This window comes from Lissotriton vulgaris, chromosome 6 (assembly GCF_964263255.1).
Source record: "Lissotriton vulgaris chromosome 6, aLisVul1.2, whole genome shotgun sequence".
NCBI classification, from domain to species: Eukaryota; Metazoa; Chordata; class Amphibia; order Caudata; family Salamandridae; genus Lissotriton; species Lissotriton vulgaris.
In genome coordinates this window covers 1,496,436,052-1,496,459,791 of record NC_141694.1, presented here as the reverse complement: position 1 = coordinate 1,496,459,791, position 23,740 = coordinate 1,496,436,052, and the positions used below count along the sequence as shown (strand labels likewise).

General features: G+C 45.7%; 1 protein-coding gene across 5 annotated transcripts in view; it reads left to right on the top strand.

The window, feature by feature from the left end:
• Positions 1-23,740, top strand: part of MTIF2 (mitochondrial translational initiation factor 2) — a 370,558-nt gene that overhangs the window by 139,323 nt on the left and 207,495 nt on the right. For all 5 annotated transcript variants that reach the window (XM_086927656.1, XM_086927658.1, XM_086927655.1 and 2 more), the window contains 3 exons: positions 5,170-5,309; positions 15,730-15,854; positions 16,035-16,239. In XM_086927656.1, the coding sequence (XP_086783782.1) occupies positions 5,170-5,309; positions 15,730-15,854; positions 16,035-16,239 (470 nt within the window). The remainder of the gene's footprint in view (positions 1-5,169; positions 5,310-15,729; positions 15,855-16,034; positions 16,240-23,740) is intronic.

Sequence of the window (23,740 nt, the reverse complement as noted above, 5' to 3'; positions counted from 1 at the left end):
GGGCCCAGGTCTAGGATAGGATGAAGGACTCCGTTCTTCTTGGGTACCAGATAGTAATGGGAATAACAACTACGACCTACTTCTGATGTTGGCACCCTCTCAATGGCTCTCTTGGCCAAGAGAGCTGCCACTACCTGCCAGAGTAATGAGATGTGGTCCTCCGTTAGCCTGTCTCAAATGGGTGGAGGGGTAGTCACATAGGCGAGGGAGTAGCTCCCATAGGGGTGGCAAAAGCTTTGTGGCAAATGCAGCCAAAGCATGGAACAAGCTTCCCCGTTGGCTTAGAGCTATACCAAAATTCTTTACCTTTCGAAAAGCTTTAAAAACTTGGCTGTTTAGGGAATAGTTTACAAAGTGTCATGTTACCGGCTGGACTCTCTGGAAAGATTTCACATAGCGCCAGGACACCCATGGGTAACCTTGCGCTCTATAAATGCTATAAATAAATAAATAAATAGATAGATAATTTAGAGAACCCAGCGATTGTATGTTTTTGACCTCCAGTGTTGCATGTGATGGCGTATTCTGCCTCTCTCTGGATGCCAATGATAGTTGGAGGGCAAACTAAAGAAACTTGGAGGCTGTTGCTGCCATGTAGGTGGTGGACTGGCCTGATCTCCGGCTACCTGATCCATGAGGTCTGTGGGTACAGGGTCCTATGCCCCACGCAAGACCCTGGAGGCCTGCGGGCGGGGGTGGCTGGGTGGATAGAGGCATGCCTGGAAGCCCTTTCCGTGGCCGCAAAAGGAGCAAAAGGGGGACTGGGGTTGATAAAGGGCCATGGAAAGGTCCAGGGACCTGGCTGTCCTTGAAGCGCTCCAGCACTGAGTCCGCCTAGTCTCCTAAGATACTGGATCCATCAAAGGGCATGTCCATGAGCAAAGCCTGAACATCCCTTGAGAAGCCAGTGGTTCTCAACCAGGTGTGGAGCCTAAGGGCCACCGATGGAAGAAAACAACTTGCCTAGTAAGTCGATCGTATCCAGCCCACAGAGCATGGCAAACTTAACAGGAGCCCACCAACCAGCAGTAGCTTGGGAGAGCATGGCTCGGGCCTCCTTTGAGACCATAGGCATCGCCTTTGCAACCGAGCGCCAGAGAAAATGGGGGTATCTGTTGAAAAGGCACACAATGTTCACCGACCCCAGTACCAGGTTGGTAGAAGAAAGCATCTTCTTTCCCAAGGTATCCGGCCTTTTGGATTCCCTGTTCGGGAATGTGCCAGAATTTACTCGGGAATTGGAGGCTTGGGCAACTAAGCTTTCTCGGGGTGGTGCTTGGTGAGTAAATCGGGGAGTGCCCTGGGACGGGGCGATGACAGCGGGCAATTGTCCTATTCACAGGAGCCCCTGCGCAGGACTTGGACTATGCCCCGAGTAGGACAATCATGAGTGCTTAGTTAAACAGAAGAAGCTGTTTGGGAAAGGGTGACTCCATCAAGGCATAGGTCTTGACAGCCACGGAGGACAACTGAAGTTCCAAGACCATGTCCGCCCTCCTCACCAGCATAGCAAATGAAGCTCCCTCCTCTATAGCCACAATAGGAGAGACCAAGACAGTTTTTGGGGAGGTGTCCAGTCAACTGGCATCTGCCAAATCCTCACACCAGGTGTCCTCCGTTACATCTAGGGGCTGGTATTCATCAGGTTCCGGTGGACCTTTTCAGTCATCCCCAAGTCCTAGCCCAATAAGGCACAGGCTCTAGCCTGCATGGTCTGCCCCCAGTTGGCACCAGAATCAGCGTCGGATGGCACCCATCTGGCTCTGTATCGGAGTCTGTGATGAGTATGAGGACTGTGCTGCCGATGGGCGACGTCCACGTTGGGAATGTCGGCAGTGCAGCCAGTGCTGGGGAAGGTTGTGGTGGCACAACCGGCACCAGTCTGGATCAGTCTATGGATCGAAGGAGCTCAACTAGTGGTGGGGACTAACCCGCCAGCAGAAGACCAGTAGGGGCCCCTCCCAAACCTAGAGTGTGTCAGCAGGGACAGGCCACCCAAATATAAGGTGAATGACCTCATAAAATTCACAGTTTGGCGTGGTCGCTCTGGCTCCCGGAAACTCAGAAAGGAGCTCAACCACAGAGCCCCGCCTTGAGTGCTGATGCTCCCTCATCTTGACGGATTACTCCAACAGAAGGGGCGAAATCAAAGACCGCTTCGACTTGTTCTTCTTATGTATGACGAAGAGCGTTTGGAGTGGCTCTGCGACCGATCTTGGGACCTCCTGTTCGACCAGGATCGAGACCGTCGTGGCCTCACACATAGAGCAGGAAGGAGCTTCAGTGACCGCTCCCTCAAGGCCTTAGGGTGCATGGCGCAAAAGGCAAAACACATTTTGGCATCATAGTCCCACTTAAGTCACCAAAGACGGATGAGGTGTGGCTCAGTCACTGACATTTGCCGGTGCCAGGCATCACAGGGCTTGAAACCAGCCTTCCTTGCAGACATCCCTGTCATGCCAGGGGACAAGGTCTTAAAAATCTTTGACAAAAGGAAAGAAAAAAGATCAGTCAAAACTCGACTTTTGGTAGCTCTTCTCCGGATCTGTGCTAACTGGCACAGAAAGAAAAGAACTGTCATCAGCGTGCTGCGTGAGTGGTGTGCCTGTCACTTCTGGTTCGGACGATGCCACTTGGAACTGAACTACCCCACTTACCGGCACTCCGGAGTACTACTCAAGAAATGTCCGATGCAGTCTGAAGCCTGGGGATAAAGCTAATGTAAGGAATCTTGGTTAGAAGTCTCAATCAGATTGCTATATTCTCTGCTATATGTGAACTAAAAGTTAAGGACAATATTGATTGATTTTGTCTTACACATATATGGATGTTTGTGAACAATTGTTTTAATTTTTATCCAGATATCAAGGAAATTAAGCATTACAAATCTGAAATGTCACTTTTGATTCCAGAACAATAGCTGCTCTTAAACTGGCCAAGAATCTCTTGGATGTTAGGTCCCCATAGAAAGACATCATCATATAAATCTTCCATTACGGAATATAGGTGCAATAGGGCCTATATTTTTAAAGATACATTTTATTTGAAATCTGCACAATACTAAGTCTGCCACATTGGGGGAATGTCACCTCATCAGTGTTGCTACAATTTAATTTCCCACGCATAAGGTGATAGTAAGGTGGAATGCTTCTGAATAGTCTAAATTACTGGAAATTGCTCTGGGCAGTATTCCAGCCCATCACATTTCATCCACTGTGCCACTCAAGACAGAAGACCGTCTTATAGAAATCAGTAAAGACACCCCCCCCCCCCCCTTTAATTTAAAAACGAAAATAATTCCTCTGTAAATTTTCCGTGTAAGTGATGTCATAAATTCAAAGGTTACCTGTCTTATCAGTGGCCTTAATTTTAAGTATATTTCAGTTATTTTCAAAAACTCTTCTTCTGAATCATTTATTTAAGTTGGTCGCCACATCATGAATCACAAGGAAAACTTATGATCCATAGATGTCTTTCTATTAGATTAAATGCAGTATATTGCTGTGACAAAATCTTATAAAAATATTGCTGCAGAATATACAGACGCTGAAAAACTGAGTTGATACTGTTCACCAATAGCCTCCACAGTTACTCTATGAGGCCTTAGTGATTCTATTGTAAAAATTATATTAATGGCATTGTAGCGTATTCTTGTTAAAGGAATGCTCCTTCTTTAACTCAAAGCCATTTCTAATCTTTAAAGATGACTAGGCTCATGGGACAGCAACTTATTAATATCTGTATGATTTGAGTTTTTGTGTGGAGCTAGCCAACACTACTATGGAGATGAAAGCATCACACTAAAGCGTCCTGGTTTCAAACAATGAACTAAGTTTTACCCCTTCATGCTGAAACCCACATCCGGATTGAGTGAGGTGTTTGAGGTGTTAATTTCTTTGTATTTCACCTCAAAAGACTCAGAGATTAAATCTTCAGTGTCAATTTAATTCACTTTATCCCTAGGAAACCTCAGCTGCACAAACACTCCAGAGCAGGGGACATTTGTCAGAATTACAGAGTATCCTAGAAATCATTTCCCTCACTAGCAATCGACTTATTACTGAGGTAGCCAGAATAGAGAAAGATATTTATGTGCCCTTCTGTTTCGGATGAATGACTGGTTGACATTTTGCCTACAGCTGTCAGATCGCTAATTACAAGGTGGGAACAAAGTTCAGAAGCACAAGAATCCCAGGACCGTTAGCAAATGTATGGTCTCTGCCTCCTAGTGCTCTTTCTTATTTCTGTGCCTCCTAGTGCTCTTTCTTATTTCTGTGATGGTGCCTAACCTGGATCTGAGCCTAAGCAGAGTCTGTGCCGTTAAAACATTTGTGGTCCTTTTTTATACTAACATTGTTTGCATTGCATTTTGTTTTACTACTGGCTATGCAAAAAAAGCCTCGGCATCCCCTCAGACAGGTCTCTGACATTAACTTCTTCACTGGTGATTTTGATTAGGTCCTTTTGCCACTTTCGCGTTCCGGTAGAATTAGACAGTCCGGGAATATGACATCCTTCCTTTTCAGTTGACTTGTTGTAGGGATATATTTTAGTGCAAGCACTGGTTGACCAAACAGCAAAAGGCTCTGGGCACAGGGATGAATGATGTTAGGTTACAGGTGCACTTTTGAGTTTACTTTATGGTTACTAGTACCAAGTAGTGCTGTGAACACTTTTCAGTTTCTCATGACATTGCCTGGAAAAAAAAATCTCACAGAAAAGGGCCTCTGGCAACAACTCACCACTCAGTTGTGCACTAGTTTCACTTCTTTTATCAGACCTCCTTAGCATCACACAGATAAAGGCAGCTAGGGTAAAGTCACAAAGGAGGAAGGGACAAGCTTAAGTTGGGACAAATCTATAAACCAAAAACTGTGAGCTGAAGCCACATCCGATCTGTCCAGTTAAAAAAAGGGACCAACATGTGGAGCATGTAGGCATCTTTGTGAGGGCTATTTATTGCTAACATATGCCAGGATCCCAACGTTTATTGATGTGCTAGCTTTTTTTCTAGAACTTCACCTTTCAACTTGGGACATCCTTGTACCTTGTGGAAGAGTTTACTGAACATACCAGAAGAAAGATACTATTTTGCACTGTATCACCGAAGTCTCCTCCTTCTGAAAAGGCTCTTTAATCTAAACAGGCGTGTTATTAATTTTTTTCTAGTTCCAATCATCCTTGCTGTTAACAAGTGTGATAAATTTGAAGCTGATCCTGACAGAGTGAAGAAAGAATTGCTGGCCCACAATGTAGTGTGTGAAGAATATGGAGGAGATGTTCAAGCTATACATATTTCCGCTCTTAAGGTAAAACATTGCTCTTTTAATGAACATGATAAATATTGTTTTCATTATATTTCTGCATTATTTTTCCAGGAGAGAAAGCATTGTATGTATGTATGTATATTTGCATGGATGGGTATATATATGGTGCAAGGCTAGATATAAAGCAACAGAAAAGTGTATAACTGAAGACAGCAGGGAGACAACATAAGGGCGAGTAAGTAAAATATATATAGGAGTGTTTTCTTTGTTGGCATACAAGTGGGATAAGCAATCACTGAAATATCTCCCAAGTTCCATATTGGATCTAGAGAATTTGTGAGTAGTGTCCCTCCCATACGTTGTTCAAAGAGACTATGCTGCAAATCTTTAATGGTGCAAGGCCAAATATGCACAATCCGACAAACATGAAGTGCGTAATTTGTGCTTATCCCCAGTACACAAATACACACCTGTGCATCATTTAAGACTCCACCAAATAAGTGAATTACCCACACTCCCTCTGCCCCCCAACCCCCAACCATGAAAGACCTGTTGGAGGAAGACTGCAACAATTCCCCAAATTGTGGCCAGACATCACATCAGATCAATGGGTATTACAAATAATCAAACCAGGATATTGCCTAGAATTTACCCAAGAGCGACCAAATATCCCACCACACATCTTAAACCCACAGCATCTGCACCTGCTGAAGGAAGAAGTAAAGGCATTAGTGCAAAATTATGCAGCAATACCCACATCCATAAAAAAAGAGGAAAATACATTGCCTCCCAGGCAGGAGGTCTTACCGTCAAATAAATCATAGCCTTCCACTCCAAAAGTAATAACGTTGTCTGTAACACTGGTATAAAATATAACCGTTATCTGTAATATCACAGTTTCCCTTTGAAGTATCTTAACAGTAATATAAAATAAAATTGTTTCTCTACGGACTATGACAATATGAAATTGACAGCCTAACTCCTACCAAAGTCCCAGCCTAAAGGAATTTTAACATAGTTGAAACGCCTGCTTTTGTGGGAGGAAGATCTATAGTTAACATAAAGCCTGCTCATTTTTGTAACCAAAGCTTACATCCCAAAACAATCCATGCAATTTGTAAATTGCTCCTGGCTGTTCTGCTAACAAATCAAACTTTGACAACCTTTGAAACCTATTGGCTTTGGCAATTCCTTGTAGCGAAGCTGCACAGCTTCCTTGGTGATATGTGGCAAGGTTAAAGATGTAAAAAAAATGTTGATGCAGGCACCTGCATCATTTTGTAGGTGCAACAAGCATAGGTGCACTTTCAAAATGAGGCCAGTGTTTTTCTTTCTGCAACCAAAGCTTTTTTTTTTTTTGTTTGATGGGTGGGGAGAGCAGAAGCAACACCAGCCATGGAAACAGAACAGGCCAGGGTCGGTGGGAGCGTGCAGAAGCAACATGGGGGAGGTTGGGGGGCGGTGCTGAAGCAATGCGAGGAGGGTAGGAGGGAGCAGAAGCAACACAAAGTTTTTGGGGAAATGGGCCAATGGGCTACAGAGAAGGAGGGCACGGTAGGGAGAAGCAATATGGGCGAGTGCAACATTTGTGCAGCGGGTGAAACAGACTTGTTCAGATCAGCACGTTGCTCAGGGGAGAATTAAACAAAGGATACAGCTCGAAAATAGATGCCTCTCATAAAGTGCTTAAAGCACAAGAAAGAAAAAAATCTTCAAAATCAAGCAGTGGAAGCTGCTAAGGCAACCAGCCAAAAGAAATAACTCTCCATGGCAGAGACAAACACAAGGTTGAAAGGTTGGGGCATGAATAAGAAGCAGGAAAATGGATGACAAGGAAAGCCAACCAATGGTATGCAATGAGAGGGGGCCAAGCCCATGTTGTGTTTGATTTTAGATTCCGAATGATTTTCCCGATTCATGCACTTATATAGGTACAATTCGCGTTGCCCTTAAATAGGCATAGAAATCCAGTCCTTATTTAGGCATAGCCCATGCTGCCCAAATACAGGCATGGCTACTTCCATCCGTTCATCTATGCCACAACGATTTATTGGAAAACCAGATTCTTAAGCCGTTAGGGACTTCCCCTTGCTTGAATATTGATTTCTCCAAGAACTCAGTTATTATGCTTGAACATCTATTTCTTAGGGGTTCATTCCTAAACACCTTCAAGGTATAAATATACCTTCACTTGCTATGGCAAAGCCCCGTGTGGTTCGGTGCAGTTCGACTACCTACTTGCACGTCGCAGCCCGCTACAGCAAGTACCGAAGGGTGCCAACTCTCCAGCTGATGCACTGATCAGAAGCTGTCATCCTCCTGCCGAGAAATCCAGCTCTAGTGTTTCTGACTCCCCTTGCGGGGTGTTGGGAAATCGAGTCAGTGAAAGAGATACCAACCTCTCTCATTCTAAGGTATGTAGCTGATTAGAACCTAGAGAAATCTTTGGCAATTCTTGGCAAAAACTAAACCTATGCTAAAGACAAACACTTACTTCCTCCCTCGCCCTAGACCTAGGTTAGGTACATTGGGGTAGGCGTATTTTAAAAGCACTAGTTGAGTATTTTAGCCTGTGTTATTTATGTATGTATTTTTATATGTCATAGCACCAGACAATGCTATTACAGTATTATTTTATATTACTGTTTACGCTGTACACATTATACTTTGCATTCTGTCTAACGATTGTAGTAGGTCACTTCTCTTGCATGAGAAAGAAGACTGTTCAATAAACCCCTTTTATTGAAACGCCCGTCTCTCTATTTTTCTACACGTCTCTCTATTTTTCTACAACTCTATAGAAACGAAGCATCCACGACTGCCTGAGTAAAATAGTTATCTATTGTTTCCACGACTCTGAAGATATGTTTTTATAGAGACATATTGACCTCAATTCTATGTCAAATCTATAGTGTATAGTAGTCCAATGCGCAGAGCCTATTGGGAATATAGGAACTACACTAAACCCCTTTACATTCTCGATGAGCCGCGAATAGGTCTTGCAATTGACAGAGCATGCGCAGAGTAGCAATCTTCACCCTAAAATGTCCATCATTGAAATTACTCATCATGCACAGCGGGCTTTGTGCACTGTGAAACGCAGACTGAATTGTGAAAGTTACATTATGCTGGAGGTGTTTCTCACACTTCCAGGAAAGAAGCTCCATCTGTCAGTTGCTTCATACAGACAGTGTTTCACACAGCATAATTGTTTTCCACAAACACTGGTCATAGTGAAATATTGACCATAGGTCCTCTTATTAAGTGCTTAAATGGTGCTTAGGAAGTGTAACAACATCCTGGGGGGTAATCTCTGTGGGCCAGATAGGAATAGGTATAGTTTTCCTTGCCAGACTGTAGCTTAGTTATAGTATTTTTCATTGTGTGTAATATTAAGTACTTTTTTGTACGAAAATAAAAGCCCTGATTTATTGAGGAATATTTCCATGCCTTATTTGAGTTCAGAATGTCTAACCATCATCCCCAACCACAAGCAAGCCTTAGACTGCCCTTCCTCACTACACTGAGAGCCAGGTGCCTAAAAGGGGAAATTGGTATTCAGTTTGAGGTCCAGCAGTACAGAGAGTGATGTGTTCAGGTTGTGAAAGACTAATTTCTGAGTGCATGAAATCTCTAAGACAATGAAGTGTAAAAGCTTAGTGAAACCAATTTCTCTTTACAAGTGATTCTCCATCTGTGGCGTGAGTGTTAACTTTATTACTGTAGTTTGTTTGGGGGGCGTGTACGTGTGCCTACACATCTATGTATTTGGGTTTTTGGAGAGTGTTTTATTCCATGTTGGATTATTAATTTGTTTTGTATTATTGGGAGCTGTGTTGCCCAGGAAGACAGTGTATGTACTTTTTTCAGGCCTTGAGACACAAAACCTGGGCACACATATAATTATCAACAGTACATAAAGTAATAAGTAAATGTAGTCGACACCGGATTGATATCTTGAAGATTTTTATACGTGTGAATGATCTTAAAATAGACAAACGCCAGCCGACACGTGTACTTTTTTCAGGCCTTAATGTAAAGGGTCATTCCTGTTTGGTGATTGCTGTCATTGTTCCTTACCCCCCCCTAGTCTCAGGAGATGGGTGGCGAGGGGGATTGAGAGGGGTCTGAGGACCCTCTGGCACAGGAGTGTCAGTCTTATCAGGACTGGACAGGTGAGCTAGGGGAGGCCAGTGGTCTGGACACCTCGCCGGACACTGGTTTAGTCTCCCCTCCTACTGTAACTACGGAGGAGGGGGATGCCTATAGTGTGGTACTGACGCGGGCGGCCAAGGCCTTGGGCCTGGAGCTCCCCGTCGCGGCTGTGAGGACTAACCTCCTCACTGAGGTCCTTAAACTGCAGGCAAGCTCGGCCGAGCCTCTGCTGCCGTTTAATGAGCCTTGTATGACGATCTTCGGGGCACTTGGTCCAAGCCCGCTACAGGTCAGCCTGTAGATAGGAACGTGGCCAGACGCCATCGCCCGGCTCCGGGCGACCCTTGCTCCCTGTCCACCCATCCCGCTCCCGAGAGCCTGGTCTTCCAGGCCTCTAACTCCCAGACCGCAATCCCGACGGCTCCCCCGATCAGGAATCCAAGAGGTACAAGCAATACGGAAAAAAGGTATTCTCCTCCCTGAGTTAAGGGCTGCGGTCAGTCAACACTGCGTGCCTCTTGGGCCGTTATACCCACTCTCTGTGGGACACGGTCGCGGATGTGCTGCCTCAATGTCCGGCGGAGGTTCAGACTAAACTCGCCCAAGCCCTTGCGGAGGGTTGAGATGCAGCACGGTACTCCATCCGGTGTGGACTGGATACCTGGGCCAGAAGTAGGGTGTGGTTGTTACTCCCACTACTTTCTGGTACCCAAGAAGGGCAAAGGGGGCCTACGCCCTATCTTGGACCTGACGACCGTCAACGGCTTCCTCCTTCAGGAGAAGTTTAAGATGCTGACGCTAGCTCAGGTCCTAGCTGCCCTGGACCCAGGAGACTGGATGGTAGCGTTGGACTTGCAGGACGCTTATTTTCATATCCCCGTCCTGCCGGCACACCGATGTTACCTGCGGTTCACGGTAGGCCACGAGCACTTTCAGTTTACCATGCTCCCCTTTGGCCTTACCAGCGCCCCACGGGTGTTCACAAAAGTGATGGCAGTGGTCGCAGCTCATCTGCGCAGGTTAGGGGTTTCAGTCTTCCACTTCCTCGATGACAGTCGTCAGCCACCTCCAGACTACGGCCGACCTCCTGCACCTGCTGGGGTTCTCCATCAATGTGCCTTAGTCACACCTGTGTTCCTCTCAGAAGCTCCTCTTCATCGGAGCAGTTCTGGACTCGGCGCAGTTTCGGGTTTATTCTCCCGAACAGCGGGTTCGGGATATTCAGGCTCTGATTGCGATCTTTCAGTTGTTATCCCGAGTCTGTCAGGTTGACGCTGCGGCTTCTGGGGCTGATGGCCTCCTGCATCCTTCTGGTGCATCACACCAGTTGGCGGATGCGGGCTCTGCAGTGGGACCTGAAGTTTCAGTGGGCCCAGCATCAGGGCAACCTGTCCAACTAGGTCTTGATCTCGGAGGGCACTGCAAGACAGTTGCAGTGGTGGCTCACGGACCGCGATTGGGTCAGCGGCAGATCCCTCTCCCTACCCCAACCGGAGCACGTAGTTCTGACGGACGCGTCTTTCCAGGGCTGGGGAGGCCACATGGGAGAGGCGGAGATCAGAGGCCTCTGGTCTCGGGTGGAGTCCCGGCTCCACATCAACCTTCTGGAGCTGCGGGCGATCGGCTTGCACTGAAGGCATTTCTCCCCTCTGTCCGGGGGAGTGTAGTGCGGGTGTTCACAGACAACACCACCGCCATGTGGTACTGCAACAAACAGGGCGGGGAGGGGTCGTGGACCCTATGCCAGGGGGCTCTGCGCCTTTGGCAGTGGCTGGAACATCAGGGCGTGACCCTGGTGGATCAACACCTGGCAGGTTCTCTGAACGCCAGGTCGGATGAACTCAGCCGCCGGTGCATGATTGATCACGAATGGCGTCTGAACTCGGACATGGCGCAAGGCCTCTTTCAGCAGTGGGGAGAGCCTTGGTTAGATCTATTCGCCACAGAAGAGAAAGTGCAATGTCATCAGTTCTGCGCGTTGGAATTTCCAAGGCGACACTCGCTCGGAGATGGTTTTAGTCGCAAGTGGAGCTGCGGTCTGTTGTACGCCTTTCTGCCTATACCACTTCTGCCCAGAGTGCTGAAAAAGATCAGGCGCGACCGGGCCCAAGTTATCCTTGTGGCTCCGGGCTGGGCACGAAGATACTGGTATCCCGAGCTACTCAGTATGTCTGTCGATCCCCCGATTCGTCTGCCTCTTTAGGAGGACCTTCTGTCGCAGCAGCAGGGGACGGTCCTCCACCCGAACATGTCCAGTCTCCACCTTCATGCTTGGAGATTGAGCGGCGACAGTTGAGGCCATTTGACTTGCCTCCTGAAGTTTGTGATGTAATTCTGGCAGCCAGGCGCCTTTCCACAAAGTCGGTATACACCTGCAGGTGGAACAAGTTTGTGGCATGGTGCACAGCAAAGGCTGTGGATCCCCTTTCTGCCCCTCTTTCTGAGGTTCTCCTCTTCCTTCTTTCTCTTGCCCAGCAGGGCTCTGCTCTGGGTACTAGCAAGGGCTACCTTTCTGCCCTTTCCGCCTTCTTAAGGCTACCTGATCAGCCTTCTTTGCTCAAGTCCCCGGTTGTTAACAGGTTCTTAAAGGGCATCACTCATATGTTCTCCCCTGTTCCTTTCGTGATGCCTCAGTGGGACTTGAACCTGATTCTTACTTTTCTGATGTGCGCTCCCTTCGAGCAACTTCATAACTGTCCTCTCCGCCTTCTTACCCTTAAGACTGCTTTCCTGGTTGCCATCACCTCTGCCAGGAGAGTGAGTGAGCTCCAGGCTCTTTCATCCAAACCTCCCTTCTTTTCTGTCCATCCGGACAAGGTTGTGTTGCTAACAAGACCCTCTTTCCTGCCCAAAGTAGTCACAGCCTCCCACATCGGGCAGTCCATCACCTTGCCCACCTTCTTTCCGCCTCCGCATCCCTCTAAAGAGGAAGAGCGGCTCCACCGTCTGGACCCAAAACGTGCGCTCTCATTCTATTTGGATCGCACGCGCCAGTTCCGGGTGGATGACCAACTCTTTGTTGGTTACGTGGGCGCTAAGAAAGGTCGGGCGTTGCACAAGCGGACCATCTCTCGGTGGGTCGTGTTGTGCATCAAGGTATGCTACTCTTTGGCTAAAAAGGAGCCTCCTGTTGGGCTGAGAGCCCATTCCACTCAGGCCACAGCGGCTACTACTGCCCTGGGCCGGGGAGTCCTCTTGCAGGACATCTGTCAGGCAGCTTCGTGGGCATCGCTGCACACGTTCGCAAGACACTACTGCCTGGACAGCAAAGTCCGGAGGGATGGCTTCTTTGGCCGTTCCGTCCTCCAGGACTTTCTGGTGTGATTATTGGTTCGCAGACCCACCACCGGGGTTGGTATTGCTGGGGTATCTATTCTAAGGTAAGGAATCTAATACTAACCGGTTTCTTTCAGATGCACAAGTTACTTACCTTCAGTAATGATATATCTGTAAGAAACAGTAGTTAGTATTAGATTCCTTACCGCCCCACCCATCCTCCTGTTCTGCGAACGGATATCTAGGGTTAGGGTCATCCCCTTTCAGGGCCCTAGTTTCATGGCACCAGTGTTGGTTTTTATCATGGCTCTGCGTTTCTGGTGCGGAAAAGCTGTGTATAAAAACTGACGTCAGCACGCGAGGGCGGCGTCTAAGTACTACGGCGACGTCATCCCGGCGCCTACGACGCTGACGACGGACGCGTAGCCGCAGACGACGCCTACCGATGTGCAGGGGTACTGCTACGCAAAAGTTTCCGGATCTAGTCTGACGCCAGGGGATATTCTAAGGTAAGAAATCTAATACTAACTACTGTTTCTTACAGATATATCGTTACTGAAGGGAAGTAACTTGTGCAATGTGTACATAAATCCCTGAGTAAGCCAGCTTTCAAATATCTAGATCACTTTAATTTACATTGTGAACACTGGGCCCAATGCCTCCGAAATCATTGTAACACCTGCTTCTTTTAGTAATAGTTTAAGAGATGTTTCATTAAGTTATGAAGGCACAAGTATAAACTGTATCCACCTGGACTTAATTACATAAATATAACTGGTGTAAAAGCAATATTTCTGAGTGAAATCGGGCAGAGAAATACAATTGCTGCATCTGGATGGAACAAAATCATAAATGACAATTAAAAACCTGATTCTTTACACAAGAGACAATGAACGGAAAGGATGATACATTCCTGCTTGGCAACAAAGAAAGATATCCGAAGAGTCTCCATTAAATTATCCACCACAAACATCAGCCTGCTCGAGAACAACTGGCCCAACAAGCTCACAAAGTAAAGCCATTATGACAAAGACCCCAGTAGAAGAAATCATGTAGAGGGTTAAAACACATTAACAGTATAAAGAGAGAGAGAGAGTAAACCCACATTAAGGAAAAAACCCTGGTAACGACATTACATTTTTTTTGTATCAAACACAGCTCATTTAAATGAAAACTGCAAAAGAATGTGGTCCAGAAAGCTGAACATGCATTGCACAAAGACTGATCTACAAGAATGCAGCAAGCCTGGAAAACAATTAGAGGGAATGTTTGTTTATTTATGATTTGTAATTCTCCTACAGATGCACTATATAAATACCACACATACATATGTATAATGAATTTTCCATGTTTGATGGTTTAAATTGACCTTATTGGATCTGTGTTAAAAAAAATGTTAATGTCCTTTGTGAAACGAATAGGAATTAGGCATTTAAAAAGAACGATTAATCACAAACCTCCCTGATGTTGGCAATATCCGGTAAACAGAGACTCTTCTGAAAATAGATAGATCTATGACAAAGTGTAACCTCCTGTGGTTTTTAAAACACCATATACTCCAAAGCAGATACTATGAGTTGCCAAATCATAAAAATAACCTGGCCTTAATTTAATTCATTTCAATCTCAGGCCAGTGACTTATACAATAAACGGCTAATTTTCAATTGACTTTGCCAAGTCCACTAAAAGGACCAGGCTGTAAAGCGGTTTAGGCAGCTGAGCCGTTTCAAGATTCGATCCATTAACGCGCCCTTAATGCACTTATCTCCAAGAAAATACTGAGGTGGGTGAGGGTGCATTGCATTTCAGAAAGAACCTTCGTTCTTACTGATAATAGTAAAATGTCGGTGTAGCTGTTCTAAATGAAGATACTGTAGTCATGGCAGTTTTTAGTTCACTGAGGATGTTCTTAAGTAATGTGTTGCTTACAGAGGTGCTTTGCTTCAAAGTTTATTGTGGGAGTTGTAAATGCGACAAATATGCTGATCCTTCACATGTACAGCAACACTAGTGGTGGCATAGCAGTTACTAAGCTTTGCTAGAGTGGGGCTTGGCAAAACAAAAATTAGCAAAACCAGTAGCTCTTACCTACAAGAAGTGTTGGCATTTTCAATGCTTTTAGCCATGTGCTACAGCAACAAGGCTGCTGTGCAACATGGCTAAATGTTATGGGAAAAATCTCTATGAAATGGCCAGCGCTTGCCATTTCATATCGCTTTTCTTTCTTATGGTGGATGGGGGACAAAGCAACATGAACAGTGGAGGTGGAAGAGGGATAGGCAGTGCAAACAGTGGGTTGGGAGGGGATAAAGCAACTCAAACAATGGGGTGGTTGGAGGGGATAAAGCAACATTACGGACGGTTAGAGGGGATAAAGCAACACAAACAGGTGGGTGGGGGTTATAAACAACACATTAGCAGGCAGCGGGGGACACTGAAGCAACACGTAGAATTCAAATAATAACTGAATCACAGTGCAAGTATCTGAAAGACACTAATCAAACTAAATCAATTAGTACTTGGTCCATGTGCCAACGAAAGAACAGGAAGTGAAATCAGCAAGCACTGGCCCATTAGGAAGCAGCAATTACGAGTGATAAGAAGTCAATGAATGGTAAGTAGTTGGTGGACTAGAAGCTCCTCATAGTAAACAATACCCTTCAGCGACAGAGCATGTGCTGTAGGTAGGCAAGACCTAAAAACTAGTCTTATACGGTTGCATTGTTGTTTTTGCTAAACAGATGACCATTACATCTCGATGACCGTATGATACATTGAAGTGTCAAAGAGCTATATTGCACATTTTCCCGAAACGTTCGGCACTTGTGGATATTCAGACTGTAAGGACTCTGTAGGCAGATAGAGTATCCACCAGCAAAAATAGTTATCAAAAGCATGTTACTTATTCCCCAATGCCTGCACCCAACTCACCACCTTCTCACTTTTCAATTTTATTTCAGCAGATAATGTACAGATAGGAGAAAAATTATTAATTGATTGTAGCAATAGCTTTTTTCTTTTCCTGGAGTAGGGTGAAAACCTGCTTGCTTTAGCAGAGGCGACAGTTACTTTAGCCGAAGTGCTTGAGTTGAAAGCAGACCCCACGGGTCCAGTGGAAGGAGTCGTCATTGAGTCACGCAGTGACAAAGGGAAAGGGTAAGTATACCTTTTTGTTCAAACCCATAACTTTTTTGCTTGTGAGCTTTCTGGGTGATAGGTCAGCATTCCTTGTAGTAAAACATGTGCACTATGTAAGAAATAGTATTTATTTTGCCACTGCAGATGTTTATACTGTTTTATTTAGTTTCCTTTCCCTTTTCTTATTTCTTATTCTAGACCGGTATCCACAGCTATCATCCAGAGAGGAACTCTAAAAAAAGGATGTGTGATAGTTGCTGGGAGGAGCTGGGCTAAGGTGCGCTTGATGTTTGATGAGAATGGAGCTGTGATGAATGCTGCTGGTCCCAGTATACCAGTTGAAATTGTGGGCTGGAAAGAGCTTCCATCAGCAGGAGAGGAAATTCTTGAAGTTGAATCTGAGGTACAGTATGTTAAAAAACATGAAGATATTTGTTTATAAAATCCATTGATAGTTTCCATATTTTGAATATTACAATTGGTTCTGGGCATATGTTACATTTTACGTATAGCATTTATTGAAACAATGGGGTTAAATTAAATGCCTGATCTATTCATTCAGCTGGTTGAGATTCAACTGTAGATTTATAGACAACATAAACATTCCCAAATGACAATACAATAGCATTGCTTTAGTAATACATTCACTTAATTGTAAACTGTCCAAACTCCAGCCAGTACTTTGAATGTGCTTTGAACTCTACAGCTCCCAGCAGAACCTGAGTGGTTCTGAGACCCTGCAGCACATGTTCCACCTCTGCCTACAACTGAAACAAATACAGATGCTGTAGAAGGAGAACACTGAGTGATATCTGTGTTGTTCCGAAGGATGATCAGATGCCGCTATTGTGAGAGTACTTTTAGGCGTTTTGCTTGATCTATGGCATAGAGGGACATGGAGCGCTGACTGCATGACTTTACTGAACAATCATAACCTACAATGAAGTATGCTCCTATTCTTGAGCACATTTGGTAAGAAGGACAACTTCAAAAGAAGTTTTCTGCCACATAAGCAACGGCTGCTCCACCACTCGAGAAGTATAAAATGTTGGGCACTGCCCCAGCGTTCCTGATCCGACACGGTTGAACTCTGTCATCTTGGTTGTGGTTCTGTGGTGTTGCCTGTACTGCACTGCCAGACAGAAGTGGTAGACAGTTGAATACTTTTGGCAATAATGAGGCACAGTAACTTGCATTTCCTATGACTTAATCCCAGTGGAAAGAAAGGCAGAGCCTAAAGCAATTTTAAGTGATATTTAGTTGGCCTCCACAAGGGTGATTGATATGGCTACTGATGTCTGAAAAAAATGGGCTTCAGCTGACTAGCAGGTGCTGCAGTTTCTTTTAAAGGCAGAGTTGGGGTTGGATCCACCTACTTTACCCAGAGGTCCAAGGGTACACCCTGAATAGTCCACTTGTTGGCGAACTTGTCTTTGGAAAGGATTTTGAGGATGTTCCCTGAAACATAGAGCAGGACACCCCAAAAATATTTTTGGATGGACAGCCTATAGCACCTGTCAACACCTGCCTTCCTTTTGCTGCTCCAGAGGTAGATGTCAACCATCTTCTTGTGAAGGTTACCACTTCTCAGAGCAGCAGCAACCTCAATGCCTTTAATCTGGTCAACAAAGATATGCTTTGCAAAAAGAACCAGGCAAAGCACAATCTAAAACTTGCAACCCCTGAGGCTTAGAGGGACCCCACAGGTAAGAACTGAGATCTGACCAAGAGAATCTATTTCTGAAGCCCCCTCCTTCGTCAAGCCAGTGAGTGACATAATGTTTCAGTTCCTCTCAGTAATTACGTTAAATATCTTTAAGGTCAGGTGCACTTGGAGACCAATGACCGTGCACATGGCTACCTCTTCCAAATGTGCTATGCTTAGAGATTAGGTCTATGTTTTTGAAAACAGTTGGCATGACCATGCTGGAAGGGCTGAAGTATTGAAGGGTGTTGGTCTATAGAGGATACGGAGAAAGAATCACCCTATAGAAGAGATAAGGAAAGGATTGCAAACAGTGCAAATCTGCTACTTTTGCCCAAGAATAACTCCTTAGCAATATCCACCCACCTTGAATCCACTGCAGCCGTAGTATTATTCCAGATTCATGTGGCTAGTAGAAAAGGAGCCAAAACATGGCACAATAGTGAGAAAATTCCCTCTTCATTATTAGTTATGCAACTTTATTGATTAGTTCCAGTGAGAAGTCTGAATGGTTTAAGAAACTGAGCAACAACAAAAAAATTGTCTGGAAGGGGGTGATCTCGAGGACATTCCAGCTACACAAAGGTACGAGGCAGGGATGCCCGCTTTTACCAATGCTGTTTTGACTGGCCCTGGAGCCCCTGGCGGTCTGGGTCAGAACGGACTCATTAATCCGGGTAATAAGCGATGGAAGAAAAAATATCCCTATATGCCGATGATATATTGCTATATGTCACCAACCCTAGGTCGCCGATAAGCCGAACCATCCATGTATTCCACTTGTTTAGAAGTTATTCGCGATATAGAATAAATTGGAACAAATCCCTGCTATATGTACTTACCAGTGAAACTCCGAGCTTGCCAGATCGTGCATCCTCCCTAGCAATAAAAGACACATTCAAGTACTTAGGCATAACAATATCAAAAGGGGAGAACAAATTCCTAGAAGATAATCTACTTCTCCAACTGGATAGGCTACGTAGGGATACGCAACACTGGAGGAAACTCCCACTGACTTTGATGGGACATGCAGCCTTATTTAAGATGATGGCATTTCCAAGACTCTTGTATATTCTGCAAAATACCCCATGTAAAATTTCATCTAGCTTCTTTAAGCAGATAAATACAGAACTAAGGCTGCTCCTGTGGGACGGAAGTCAGGCACGAATTGCCCTACATAAGTTGCAACGTAGTGTTTATGACGGAGGGCTAGCAATTCCAGATTATAAAAAGTATTACTGGGAAGCACAACTCATAACCATCAACGGGTGGATGTTTGTGGGGAGAGAGGAGCCAGAACACAGAGATGATCATTACCCCATGGGAGGATACCTAACTGCACTGTACCACCGACATACGAGCGGCACACAGCCTGCACACACAGAGGCGATAGTACACGTTTGGGGGAAGGCACCACATTCCTAGGTTGGAATAATAAATTGACTGAACCACGCTGCTATGGCACTCTGACCATTTACGGGAAGTGGGCTAACTAAAGGGATTTCGTAAATGGCAAATCATCAGGATAGAATATCTATGGGACATATGGAGGGGGCCAAAATTGATACGTTTTGAGGATCTGAAAGTGGAGTATCAAATGTCTAACGAGGAGTTTCTTGGGTATTTGCAATTAAAACACGCTCTGAAAGAACATATATCTGATGGAGAGCAGTTGGCAAACATATACTCCACTTGAAGATAGACTTCTCATGGCCCCATGTTAAAGAAAGCTGTCTCTTTACTGTACAGAGAAATAATGAATAACTCCCCTGACCCCCTAATAGCTCTTAGAGAAGCCTGGACAGAAGATTTAGAAACATTGGACGACGACGAATGGACAGAAGCGATACAGAGCCTGAGGGAGGTAGAGATTAGGGCAGGATTCCGACTGATACAGCTACGCATACTCCATAGGTCGTATACTTCTAAAGTGCTTCTGCACCGGATAGGATGCAGCGACTTATCAGTGTGCCCGGGGCTGTCGGGAAGTGGGTACATTGGAATGGAATGGAATGGAATGAGGATTTGTAAAGCGCGATGGCTACCCAAAGGCGTCCCAGCGCTGTATGGCTTGGCAGCCTCCATTTCCCCCAAGGAGACTAGACTAGCTTGCGTGTATTCCCAGATTTGCGCTGGGCACTCCTCTGATCCCATCTGTAGATTTACTGTCCCTGGAGTAGCTGTAGTGGGTGCCTTAGGGGCTTTATTGTAGGGGGAGTTTTTGTCTACAGTTAAATGTCCCAACATTTTACAGTTGTTACAATAGGCCTTGTTAGGATCAAAGTACTTCACCCTATAGGGCTGAGGCACATAGGGAGTAGTTTGGGACCCACCCACCTGGACAGGTTTTTGGGGCCCTTTAGAAGACTCAGACTTTTTATCTTGGGTATTCTCATCACCTTTCCCCTGGGGAGGTTTTGTAACCACCTTCTTTTGGTCACCCCCAGTGGCTGTCCTTGTCACCCTAGTCTTGACCCAATGGTCTGCCTTCTTTCCCAATTCTTTGGGAGAAATTAGGCCTAGGTCCACCAACTGCTGATGCAACTTTTCATTTGTGCATTTACTCAAAATATGTTCCTTCATACAGAAATTATAAAGTCCAGTAAAATCATGCACATTTTGACCAGTTAACCAACCATCCAGTGTCTCTACTGAGTAGTCTACAAAATCTGTCCAGGATTGGGTCTGGGTTTTGTGAGCCCCCTGAACCTAATTCTGTACTCCTCAGTAGTGAGGCCAAATCCCTCAATCAGAGTTTTCTTCTTAAGGTCATAAGACCCCGCATCTGGCCCAGAGAGGGTCAGAAGCCAGGCTCTGCAGTTACCAGAGAACAGTCCCATAGTTGTGCCCCCCAGAGAGGTTTCTTTAGTCTTCTGATATCACAAGCCCTCTCAAAGGCTGTTAACCATTTGGTGATATAATCACCTTCCTCAAACTTAGGGATAACCCCTTTGGGGATTTTAGGATCATAAGATTGCTCTGTATCCTTATTATTGGTATTGCTGCCACCAGAGATGGGGGACTAAGCCCATCTCTTTCCTTTCTTTCTCTAGAGCTAAGAGTCTGGACTCTAGGTCTAATCTCTTGGCCAACTTAGCTAAAAAGTTGTCCTCTTCATTGGAGCTCTCCCCAATGTGTCCTCTGGGGCCTAGTCCACCTGTGTGGTACCCAGGCTCCCAGAAGCTGACTCTTGGAGTTAAGGGTGTAGAGACCCTTACTTCCCTAGAGATGGGGGGGGGATTGGTATTATCCTCCTCCTCCTCCTCTTCTTCCTCTGGATTGATGTCACCCTGTTCAGAGGGGTGGCCTTTTGCATACTCAGCCAGAAGCTCCTGGAGCCCTTGTTTGGTTGGATGCAGGCCCATGACTATATTTCTAAGTTTACATAGGGACCTCAATTCCTTGAAATTCAACTGCAAGTAAGGTGTGAGGTCGAGCTCCTCAACCAGGTCCATGTTATCTTCACTAACAGCTGGGTTCTGTTGAGACATTCTAAACTGACAGTTCTAACCCTCTACCCTAACTATAGTGACTTTTTATTTTTCTGGAATTCTAATGGGACTTAATCAAGGCCCTATCACACTTTTAGTATGTTGGAAAACCCAATCTCAGAATTCTAAAGGCAATTTATGAGTTCTGTTGTGTGATCAGATGGTAACCAAGTAGTCCAACAAATGCAAGTTTGTATCCCACCGCTGATCCACCAATGTGAGAAAGTGGCTCAATATATACTGGACCAGAATAAGGTACAGTGTGTATAGAGTCCACAAACGCCGGAGGTATAACGGAGGCTAAAGCCAGGTGTGACCTTACTCTCTAAAGTGGTAGCTTGGTCGAGCAGTAAGGCAGTACCAGAGGACAGTGTAAAGCATTTGTTGTACACACTCAGCAAAAGGTTTCACACACTCACAGACTGAACTCCAGGCCAATTGTTTTTATATCAAAAGATATAGTTGTTTTATTTCCAGAACCAACAGGTATCAAAAAATATACTGTTCTCAATATGAGAGGTCTCAGATGAGTACTTTGCAGAAAGGCAATAAACTTTGTAAAGACAATAGGTACAGGGGTTGCAGTAGGCAACACAATTCTACACACAATTTAGCTCAATGGATTTCCTTATCTAAACACAGTTGATTATTTTGTAGATTACTTTGGTAATTCCAGGACTGGCTCTGCGGTTCAGTCCTGGGGTCTAAGCTGAAAACAGTTTAACAAAAAAGTTTTAGGTATTGTAGTGATTTTTCAGGAATAAAAAGCTATTTTAAAAGTTCACACTTAAAAACTTTTCAACAGGAATCTGGCAATGTTATCCAATGGGAGAAAATTCAGGTTGCAGGTAAAGTATGATCTCGTTACTTTTGTAATCCAGTACTGGTCTCCTGGGGCCAGGACTGGGGTCTCAACTCAAAACTGGTAAGTAATTACGTTTCAGTGTTTCGTATGATTTTTAAAGAATATTTCTAGTTTTCAAAAGTAGACGGAAGAAATTTCATAGAAAAACAGACAATGGATTCCTATGGAGAAAATACAAGTTACTAGTAAACCTGGTAAGGATTACTTTTGCGGTTCAGTACTGGGCTACAAGGTACAGTACTGGCTTCTCCCCTGATCACAGGTGAGTACTTCGGAATTCGGGAGATTTTATATGAATATTTGTAGTTTCCAAAACTTCACACTTAAAAGAATTTTTTGAGTCGAACCAGTCAATGTTATCCAATGGCAGGTTAAGGAGTTATCGGTTTCCAGGGGAGTACTTGGCTGATGAAGTTAGAGTTCTGGGCATAGACTCAGGGGTCCCCCAGGGTCAGGTAAGTGCAGTTGGTTCACCCCCAGCGGCACAGGGGCGGCCGGGTGCAGAGGTAGTTAGGCCCAATGTTATCCAATGAGGGAAGGGGGCCTCCGGTTGGTGGCTGCTGGCTAGCAGGCCACGCGGATGTGGGAGCTGGGCTCCTGGTCACTTGCTCAGGGCAATTGGAGAAGTAGGATGGGGTACAGGTTGCACTGCCAGGGGCACTCTGGCGGCTGGGTGCAGGGTGCTTTTGAGCTGTGGGGCGCTCAATATTATTAAATGAGGAACTTGAAAAGGGAACAAAGGCTGCAGGCTCGGGGACGAAGGATCTTCTGGAGCGACCAACACTTCGAGGGGTAAGTTGGGATCTTGGAGGATAGGTAGGCACCCAGGAGTTGGGAACAGGGGACGTGGGCCGCCGTGTGCAGGGGTGTCTTTTGAGGTCGGGAAATCTTACCTCCCGCTGGTCGTGGTCGGAGGGGTCCTCTGTCCTGAGGCTGCAGGTGTCATCAGGGTCCTATGGGTGTCCCAAGGTTACTGTCCGCAGGAGTCGCCAGGATTAGGCAGGAACAGGTTCCAGGATCGACAGGTAGGGCTGGGGCCAAGTCAGTTGTTGTCGTCCTGTTAGCAGCTGCACGGCAGGTCTTCTTCTTCTTGATCTTCTTTCTTCTTTTCTTATCTGAATCAGAGGAAGGAAGGTTCAGGGAGCCCCTAAATACAGAATTTGAGTGTTACAGGTAGGGCAAGGACAGGGACCAATAGGTCCCTGTCCTGGGGTGGGTACACTCCCTAGCCTGCTTCTCTCCTGTGGGAGGGGGGCAGGAGCCTAGCTGTGATTGGGCAGGGCTCCCCCATCTACAAGATGGCCGGAGCCCGGGGTCGCGCTTCACCTCGTCTCCCCCACCTGAGGGGTGGGGTTGGCACAGGCTGGCACACCCCCCTTCCTGACGTACTTTTTCCCGCCAGAGTGGGTGTCAGGACTGGTGGGGGCCAGTTGCTGGGTACAACAAATGGTCTAGAGAAGCTCACAGAGGCGGCATGCCTTTGGAGCTTCCCCCATCCTGGGGGAGCAGACCTAGCACCTCGCCCAGGATGTGCATTGTTGCAGGCCCAGGAGAGCGGGGGCTCTCCACCCAGGTGTCCAGCAACATGTCTGCTGTGTGGCAGCCTCTGCAGCCACTCAACCCAGACGTGGATTGTAGGTTAGGTTTTCAGGGGGCATCTCTAAGATGCCCTCTGGTGCACTTTACATTAAATCTCACACTGGCATCAATGCAGGTTTAATGTGCTGAGAAGTTTGGTACCAAACGTGTCAGTCTTCAGTGTAGCCAATATGGTACTGTGGAGTTCGTAGTGACAACCTCCCAGCACCCTATACTCTTAATGGCATCACTGCACTTACAGTGC